This window comes from Cyprinus carpio, chromosome A15 (genome assembly GCF_018340385.1).
Source record: "Cyprinus carpio isolate SPL01 chromosome A15, ASM1834038v1, whole genome shotgun sequence".
Classification (NCBI taxonomy): domain Eukaryota; kingdom Metazoa; phylum Chordata; class Actinopteri; order Cypriniformes; family Cyprinidae; genus Cyprinus; species Cyprinus carpio.
This window is the reverse complement of record NC_056586.1, coordinates 21,696,766-21,706,765: the sequence shown is the minus strand read 5'-3', so window position 1 is coordinate 21,706,765 and position 10,000 is coordinate 21,696,766. Positions and strand designations below refer to the sequence as shown.

The 10,000-nt window shown below is 36.4% G+C and overlaps 1 protein-coding gene and 1 pseudogene across 3 annotated transcripts in view; both read left to right on the top strand.

Moving 5' to 3' along the window:
• LOC109073545 overlaps nucleotides 1-892 on the top strand; it is a 22,688-nt pseudogene extending 21,796 nt beyond the window's left edge.
• Nucleotides 893-5,794: 4,902 nt separating this feature from the next.
• The window catches only part of LOC122134451, a 4,556-nt gene continuing 350 nt past the window's right edge, over nucleotides 5,795-10,000 (top strand). Inside the window, exons 1-6 of one of the 3 annotated variants that reach the window (XM_042771539.1) lie at nucleotides 5,795-5,830; nucleotides 6,594-6,673; nucleotides 7,332-7,456; nucleotides 7,589-7,783; nucleotides 8,908-8,985; nucleotides 9,062-9,120. In XM_042771539.1, coding sequence (XP_042627473.1) covers nucleotides 7,402-7,456; nucleotides 7,589-7,783; nucleotides 8,908-8,985; nucleotides 9,062-9,120 — 387 coding nt within the window. In that variant the 5' untranslated portion in view covers nucleotides 5,795-5,830; nucleotides 6,594-6,673; nucleotides 7,332-7,401. Of the gene's footprint in view, nucleotides 5,831-6,452; nucleotides 6,674-7,045; nucleotides 7,457-7,588; nucleotides 7,784-8,907; nucleotides 8,986-9,061; nucleotides 9,121-10,000 lie in introns of those variants that run through there. The other 2 variants (XM_042771540.1, XM_042771538.1) reach the window with 2 other exon arrangements.

The window sequence follows — 10,000 nt, the reverse complement described above, 5'->3', positions numbered from 1 at the left end:
AAGAGACGTCATTACCAAACGCCACAAACCCAAAGTATTTGACGTGAAGCCTGTGCTGCTGCGGATCATTCCGGTCCCCGTCGACTCCTTCCGCCGGGACAGACGACTCTCACTCGCTCTACACTTTCTTCATTTCTGTTTTGATTTTTAACACATTTTTATGGCTAATGTTCTGTAGGAATTATGATCATTATTGTTCTTGTTTTCTGTAAAAGACATTTTATGGTTATGACATTATTAAAAGAATGAAGATTATTATTAAAACCGTTCTATGTTGCGAGAGAACAGCCTCACGGTGATTTCTGCACTTTCAGTTTGTTTGACTTTCGCTTCTGTTTTGCTTTTTCTCTCCGTTTCTTGCTCTCCTCCTTCATTCCATCCCTCCGTCCGGCTGTGACAGGTGCATTGTGGGTAGTTTGACAGATCCTTTACAGCTCACAGATGATCTTCCTTTCAGTTTCAGAGCTTTATTGGTTATTTTTTGTGGATGTTGTTGGGAAAGCTTTTGTATATTGTTGATTTTGCAGTTTTATTTCTGTTCTGATGTATGTCCAGATGCACAGACTCTCTCTGAGGTTAAAGCCCAAACGCGACTCAGTTTCGTGCAGCGCTGGGATTGGACGGTTTCGTCAGTCTGACCCGTCCAAACTGTCATGTGACCGTCTGAGAGTCTGTGATGAAGAGAACCATCCTCATCCTCCGTCTGTCCTTCATCTCACGCTCCTCCCTCTTCTCCTTTATAGAGCTTTAACATTTTCTTGGTTTTTTTTTTTTTTATATGCTTTCTGTTTTTGGGAAAAATACTAAAGTGCAACAACAATGGTTAAAAAGATTCCAAACAAACTGAGAGAAATAATAAATATATATAAATAAAGAAATGAATATGACAGAAGTGTGTGTGTGTGTGAACACTTGTTTGGGATTCAGTAGAATAGTTTAGAATAACCTCAACACCAGACAGAAACTGAATGCACGTCGCACCTCTATTATTATATTTTATAATGTTCTACAGCTGACCCCGAACAGCTCACACAAAATATTTTTGCTACTACGACAATTATTAATTATAAACCGCACACTCGTATATGTTATATTATTGATCAGTTGTCTGCACTACTTCATCAAAGCATTCTCTGTCTCGCGATGTTTTGTGAGATTTGGTGGAGAACCTCAGTCTGACTCCAGAAGACGCGAATGTGTTCGAAGCTTCGAGGAATGGCACGATTTCACGAAAGCCTCAAATCATCATATTAGAATGATTTCTGAAGATCATGTGACACTGAAGACTGGAGTAATGATGCTGAAAATACAGCTGCGCATCACAGAAATAAGTTTTACTTCACTACATTTCATAAAACATATTGTTACTCCTTATAATAAATCACGTGTTCCGAGACGCAGAAGCGGTGTCTGATTCAAGAACAAAATTATTCTTTTCAATCAACCTTTTAAATCGGATCGCAAATCGCACCAAACGATTCATTCACGAATTATAATGATCCGATTGCAGCTGTTCTCGAGTCGACGACTCACTGATTCGAATGAACCGTTTAGTGCGAGTCTCACAAGAACCGGGAGATCTTGAGCGCGCGCGTCTGATGCTGCTAAAAGTAAGGTACTTATGTCGAAATTTAGGATTAATTATTGTAACTGAAAAGCATATTTAGGTCAAAACTGTCAGTTGTTTGTGAAGTAAATCTGCGGTAAAGAGTGATCTGTTCAAGCCCACTGAAACGCTTGAATGCAGACACATCAACATCAGTGTCGTGTTTTAGGTCAAAAAAGGAAACATTAAAATAACACAGATTAAATAAAATGACTCATTTTGGAGTTATGATCAGCTGACTTTCTCAGACCACATTACTAAAACTGTCCGTTCCTGCAGATTTGCTTTATTCAACATTAAGAAGATCAGGCCCTTTCTTTCAGAACATGCTGCACAGCTCCTTGTTCAAGCTCTTGTTCTGTCCAGGCTGGACTATTGCAACGCTCTCTTGGCAGGTCTTCCAGCCAGTTCTATCAAACCTCTACAATTAATCCAGAACGCGGAAGCAAGATTAATTTTTAATGAGCCGAAAAGAATACACGTCACACCTCTATTTATCAATTTGCATTTCTACCGATAGCTGCTCGCATAAAATTCAAGGCATTGATGTTTGCATACAAAACCAGCACTGGCTCTGCACCCCTTTACCTAAATTCATTACTTCAGACTTATGTGCCTCTAGAAGCTTGTGTTCTGCAAGTGAACGTAGCTTGATTGTGCATCCCAAAGAAGCACAAAGTCACTTTTACGGACTTTTAAATTAAATGTTCCCTCCTGGTGGAATGACCTGCCCAACTCAATCCCAGCAGCTGAGTCCTTAGCCATCTTCAAGAATCTGCTTAAAAAACACATCTCTTCCATCTTTATTTGACCCTCTAACTCTAGCACTCTCTATTCTGATTATATTCTTTTAAAAAAATAAAAAATCTAGCTAGCTTTCTAATCTTTTTGTATTCTATCTGTTTTCTTTCCATTTATTATACAATTAACAAAAGCAAATAAAGACCTCTAACACTAGCTTGCTCTATTCTTTTTCTGTTCTATCTGATTTCTTTTTATTTATTATATTATTTAAAAGCCCTTGCTACGTGTACTGTGTTTAGGCTAACTGAGACTTGTTATAGCACTTATATATCATTGCTCTTTTGCTGTTTTTGATTGCTTCTATTGTCTTCACTTGTAAGTCTCTTTGGATAAAATAAAAGCGTCTGCTAAATGACTAAATGCCTCATGAACGTTCAAATTCGCCGCTGCCATAACGACAACAGTCTTATTAAAACACTACGTGTGATGTCTGTTTTTATATTGTTTATCAACAATATACATTTGTATATTGTTTGGATTAACTAGCCGAGTAGACAGATATGAATGTTTCTTCATAACCATACTGGAAATAAGTAAATATATCTAGCTAACAAGCTTGCTGGTGCTAAGTTGGGGTAATTTTTAAATATACAGTCCAAATATTTTTATTCAGCCACCTAGATAGAAGATGGTAACTACAGTATCATCAGATTGAGAAGTGATGTCCTCTGGGAGCATGTGGCCAGGAGTGTTTACACCACAGACAAGCTTTGAGAAGAAAACAAATCATTATGGAAATATAATTATATTTTCCTTAAAATGTTCTTCCTAACTTCAGGCCTTATTCTCGTGTCATGTATAACTGTGATGTTCTGCTAAACAACAAACTTTGTTTTTTCTCCCTGGTGAAGATCAGATGGTCAGCTCTGTTTTCTCTCAGGTTCATCTCAGTTAAATCAATTTGTATATTAATCTTGTTAGATATTATTAAATATCATCAACACAGATACTGTATATCATGACTCCATATAGTGGTTATTTTGGGAAAATTGCATTTTGAGCAGTAGTATTATAAAATATATGTGCTAATATAAAATTTAATTAAGTAGTCTATATAAAATTGCAAAATAAATCTATCTATCAGTACTTTTTTACTTAAGTACATAAAACAATTGAGTACTTTTGTACTTTCACTCGAGTAAAATTGAAAAAGGAGAACTTTTACTTTTACTGGAGTAATATTTTATTATACGTATCTGTACTTTTACTCAAGTACTTGATTTGTGTACTTCGTCCAGCACTGCTGTCTGATTCACACGCACTCATAGAGCCGTGATGACCCACGGCTGACCTCTGACCTCTGACCTCACGTCCTGCTGCACGTGACTCCACCAGAAACGCTTTCCTCTCTCAGACGTGCTCACACCGTATGAAACACTGACAGACTGTGAGTGATGATTCTCTCTGACAGCTTCATTTCAGCTTCTTCCTTTTCACTTGTTTAACTGACAGCATCCTGCTGAAGAACTACATTACCCATAATCCCCTGATCTGAGAAACCACTGTTACTGTGGAAACGGCAATCTGAGGCTTATTTTCCTTGTTAACAACTCTCATTAATTCACTGTGATGATGATCAAGAGTATTGTTGGTAAGGTGTTATATATGTGCATATATATATTTACTGTTAGTATATTTGTTCAGCTCATTGTGAATCTGTATATGAATGTATTTCATAACGTATGTCATTGTGTCTCCATCCAGCAGGAGGCGCTACTAGTTAAGCTGCAGCTGAAAGCAGTAGAGAGAGAAACTTCTGTCATCATTTACTCTCCTCGTGTTGCTCCAAACCTGCTTGAGCTTCTTTCTTCTGTTGAACACAAAAGATGGAAAATGTTGGCGTCTGAACAGTTGATGAGCACCGTTCACTGGGAAAAAATACTGTGGAAGTAAACAGTGCTCATCAGCTGTTTAATTATTCAAATAATTTTTTTCTTTTGCTTGTGTATCAGTTATATGATGAAAATACCTAAATAAATCAGTGTGTGTGTGTATGTGTGTGTGTGTGTGTGTGTGAGAGAGAGAGTGTGAGTGTGTGTGTGTATGAGCAGAGGTGGAAAGTAAGGAATTACATTTACTCGCGTTACTGTAATTGAGTAACTTTTTTGTGTAATTCTACTTTTTAAAGTAATCTGTAATTTTACTTTTACTTAAGTATATTTTGTTTGAAGTATTGTACTTCGCTACATTTTAAAACACATTAATTACTGAGTGAACCCCTGGCCATATTTATGCTCTATTATGCAGTGTAAGCTGTGCTTACCCAGGGAGACCAAACTAGCAGCTTCTAAAATCTCAACAAGACATCAACCCTTCGCAAGCATGTTATTTTAAGCTAAATAATTACATCGTTGCATTGGTGGTTAAAATGAAGCTTTGACATTTTAGCAAGAGGTTTGCACAAATTAGCCAAAGTGGTGCGGAGTGTGCGATATATATCGTCTGCGATAATATCATAATTGTTGTTTTAATGATGTGCGCGCGCATTTGCGTTCTTTCACTGTGTGATTCTGTCTGCTAAAATGCATTTAGAATGATCACAAAATTGAAGATATAGGGGCAGAAAATTTACATATTTATATCATTTCATATAGTAAATCAAAATCACACAAAGAATGCCGTCTTTATATATATATATTTTACAACAGGTCAGTAAACAAGTTAATTAAGAGACTTGCGATTTAGACACCATATTGCCTGTTTTTGCTCTATTTCTATTTCTACAACAAAAAATAATTCCAAACACAGCCACCAATGCACAGTTTTGCATCTCTGAGCAACGTGACAGTGTTTTTGTTCCTGAATGAATCAACTGTTTAAATGATTCGGTTCAGTCGCAATGACTCACTTATTAACATTGACTTGCTGACACATTCTGGCCATTTTAATTTCACATTTAAAGTATCTTTTGATTTTTTTTTTTTTAAATAATTTATTTCTTATCATTTCAAATGAGTATTCAACATTTTATGTCTTGTATATCAAAACATTATTCATGCATTTGTAACTGCAGGTTAAATGCATTCTTGTCCTGCACTAAACAGTGTGTAAATACATCTACATGCCACTTCCGATGAAGCTTCTGCATTTCCTCTGCATTGAAAAGATGAGTTTGTTGATACTGATTTGCCTGGTAACAACCCAAATGTCTTATTATTCTAAATAACTGATTCCTTTAATTAAAAAACAACTAGTTTGAGATTAATAGGCCTATCCCAGGGGTGTCAAACTCAGTTCCTGCAGAGTTTAGTTCTAACCCTGCTCCAGCACACATATCATGTAGTTTTCAATAAGCCTAAATGATTAGATTAGCTGGATCAGGTGTGTTTATATCTAAACTGTGCAGGACTGTGGCCCTCCAGGAACTGGGTTCGACACTCTTGGTCTGTCCCATTTTTGCCTCCCTCCCACTGTTAAAATGTAACTAAGTAATTTTTACTCTGAGTAAAATTTTAAATGAGCTACTTTTTACTTTTACTTGAGTAGATTTTTAGACTGGTACTTTTACTTGTACTTAAGTAAAATTTCATTAATGTAATGGTACTTTTACTTGAGTAGAATCTTGTGTATGAGTGTGTGTGTGAGAGAGAGAGTGTGTGTGTGTGTGTGTGTGTGTGTGTATGTTTGAGTGTGTGTGTGTGTGTGTGTGTGTGTGTGTGTGTGTATGTATGAGTGTGTGTGTGAGAGAGAGAGAGAGAGTGTGTGTGTGTGTGTGTGTGTGTGTATGTATGAGTGTGTGTGTGTGTGTGAGTGTGTGTGTGTGTGTGTGTGTGTGTGCGCACGAGAGTGTGTGTGTGTGAGTGTGTGTACGAGAGTGTGTGTCAGATGTTCCTCAGAGTTGTGTGTGTTTTGAAGGATCTTTATTCTCGCAGGTGTTTGTGGTCTTCCGTTTCTGTGCCGGAAGTCAAATGTAGATCTTTCATCTGCTCTTTCTGCTCTCATTAATCTCAGACTGTATTTAAGAGCAAATAATTATAAACACACAAAAAAAAAAAAAAAACCTACTTAAAATGAAATGACAAGAGGGGAGATAATTTTTTGCAGTGCTGATGAGCGGCTCTGGCCTGGTTTATTATTTTTATTGTTGATTTTTTTCATGCTGAGTTTTGTCTAGTTAATATCAGGGTGGGTTTGACTTTCTGAGCGTCATTTCTTCACATGGATTCATCGTTATTTATTACAGATGATCTTAATTAAGTTGAGCTGCAGTGGTTTCTGTCTTCCTGTTCATCAGTGCTTCTCTCGACAGCTGCAGTCGCTCAGGTCTGTATGAACACTCCATCTCCTGATTAATACTTCATCCATATTTGACAGAAATCATTTGATTCTTGATTTGATTGTTTTAATTCAGTCTAATTTGATATTACTTCATCTTTTTAAATTTTTTTAATTTTTTTTTTTTACATTTTTTTAAAAAAAAATTTTTACATTTTTTTTTATTTTACTTTTTCTTTTTTAATTTGTTGTTCATTTATAAAAATGAATTTATGAAGATATTGTTCATTGTTAATTCATGCTGATTCATAATACATTAATTCATGCAACTTCAAATGTTACTTGTATTAGCAGATGTAGAAATTAACGTTAACCAACATTAGTAAATGCTTTAAGAGTTTTGTTCATTCTTAAGTTTAGGATTCCTAATTAAAGATTAAACATGAACTGAAGCACATTTAATCAGACGGCGCGTATGCTTCAGAACATCCAGCGCTGAAGGTGATGTTTAATCTCTTTGTTTTTCACTAATAGAACAGACAGAAGAAACTTTAGAAACCTCATGTTTTGTTGTAGTTTAGAGATCTAGCTGAAGGTAGTTAGAGTTGAAGATGAAGCTGATGTTTGAGATGATGGCGTCTCTGACACACACACGACAAAATGGAGAACAGACTCATCAGCAGCAGATTCACCTCTTTATTTACAGGCAAGAGACGAGAGAGCGAAGGATTATTAATAATAATAATAATACTATCTGACTGAGAGGAGTGAGCGAGATGGACAGACGTGTGTTTGTGTTGTTCTGTCTGCTGATGGCTGTGAGATCACAAGGTAAGAATCTTCTTCAGCTGTTTGTTCAGTGTTTCAAACAGCACTGGACTCTATTTGCTTCTCCAGAATCATATTAGTGTTTTGATCTTAATGAAATATGTTTTATGATCTCATCTAATGTTAACTTTGCAGAACCTTCGAAGCCAGTGATCACGGTTGACACAGGAAGCATGGATCTGAAATGTGATGGTGGTACATTTTCTGCTGATATAACTACAATAAAGATGAATTATGAATCATCTGGACTCCACACATGTACATCGAATACGTGTTCTGAAGATGATGTTGGAAACTGTCTCACAGAGACAATAAAAATAAAGATCCTGAGTGAGTAAACGTTACAAGATATGAGCCGTCCACTGACCAGCAGTGCCCTCTGATTTAATATGAAATATTACAGATGAATTATCAGCACTTGAGTAGAAATCAGACTGAACTAGGAGAGAAGCCTCGGCAGATTTCTCTTGTAGTTTACTGCTTTATCTTCTGCAGCTGATAAAACACTCACCGTTACATGTCAAATATCATACAAGTGTTACGTGTAAGTTACTTAATATCAAGTTGTCTTGTAATGCACCTTATAATGATCTCATGAATATTTGTAGCCACAGTTATAATATATTACAATACTTTTCTATTCACTGTTACATAATATGAATTTAAAGATGATTTTATATGTTAGATGTAACAAGAAATGAGAATGCGTCTTAACTTTGGTTTCAGTTATTTAAGAAAAGATATAATTCATTATCATGTATATTATGAATAACTTGCAAGTTTATGTTGTGTCTGTCTGTGTGTGTGTGGCTCGTGCCTGCATAGCAGCTCAACAAATCACCTTGTGGTTGTGTGTGTGTGTGTGTGTGTGTGTGTGTCCATCCGTGTGTATGGTGTGGTGTGTGTGTGTGTGTGTGTGTCCGTGCGGTGTGTGTGTGTCTGTGTGTGTGTGTGTGTCTGTGTGTGTCTGTGTGTGTGTGTGTCCATCCGTGTGTATGGTGTGTGTGTGTGTGTGTGTGTGTGTGTGTGTGTCCATCCGTGTGTATGGTGTGTGTGTGTGTGTGTGTGTGTGTGTGTGTGGTGTGTGTGTGTGTCCGTCCGTGCGAGCCGTGTGTGTGTGTGTGTGTGTGTGTGTGTGTGTGTGTGTGTATGGTGTGTGTGTGTGTGTGTGTGTGTGTGTGTGTCCATCCGTGTGTATGGTGTTGTGTGTGTGTGTGTGTGTGTGTCCATCCGTCCGTGTGTGTGTGTGTGTGTGTGTGTGTGTGTGTGTGTGTGTGTGTGTGTGTGTGTGTGTGTGGTGTGTGTCCATCCGGTGTCCGTGTGTGTGTGTGTGTGTGTGTGTGCAGTGTGCTGAGATGTGTGTGTGTGTGTGTGCTGTGGGTGTGTGGTGTCTGCAGATCTGGTCACTTGTGTGTGTCCATCCGTGTGTATGGTGTGTGTGTGTGTGTCTGCAGATGCTGAGAATCTGGTATGGGCCTTTTACAGCATCTGCACTCAACCCAAAGCCAGAGGCAGCTATCAGGGGAATAAAGGTGTGTGATGTTCACGATCATGTGGAAAGCAGCAGTGAATCAGGAGTGACTGGTGCGTCTGTGTTTCTCTCTTCAGCCTCTGACAGAGTGAATCTGATAGAAAATCCCAGTCGGTCCGGAGGAGACACATATCAGGTGCGTCTGAGTCAGAAACACCACATCTCTCCTACTGTAACACTGTCCAGTCACTAGAAACAATCATATTCAACTACATATACTGTACTATACATGTAGTAGTGTTTGTCAGGGGTTTTCAAACCGGGATCTGGTGTTATGTAATGTTTAGAAAAATATAGTGTAAAAAATGTGAATATAATAATAACAATAATAAAAGTTACAATGTACTAAAACTGACATTATTAGGGTTTCGTTCTGATTTCTAAAGAATGGTCTCAAATCATTATTAATATTCTATTGACAACCAAATTATTATTTGTCTTTTCAGTTTTAAAAATCTGAAAATAATAGTGGGTAGAAAAACTTACTTTATAATATTAATATAAATTGAAACTAAAAACAAAAATCAAAATCCAGATATTTTACACTTAATAATAAAAATGTAAATTATTTTTCACATATAATTCAATTCAAATAGCTTTATTGGCATGACAAAAAAAAACATTTTGTATGGCCAAAGCATTAAGACAACAAAAGAGAATGGTTTAACATCTGAATATTTATTTATATATTATAACTAATATGTAATAAATAATTAATATGGAAATGTCATATATACCTATAGATACATATAGGAAATAAATAAATTAAATAAAATAAAATAAATTAAAAATAATAATAGTAAAGTTTTTCCTGTAGCAACTGTTGAACTGAGAATTGTAACATGATGTACACGTGTAACAGTATTTTAGTTTTGGCCTGTGATATACTGTGATATATATATATATATATATACTGTATATATAGATACACACACACACACACACACACGTATTCATAAAAACCTTATAGATATATAAATATATACACAGTAACCAATACTATTATATAAGAGCGA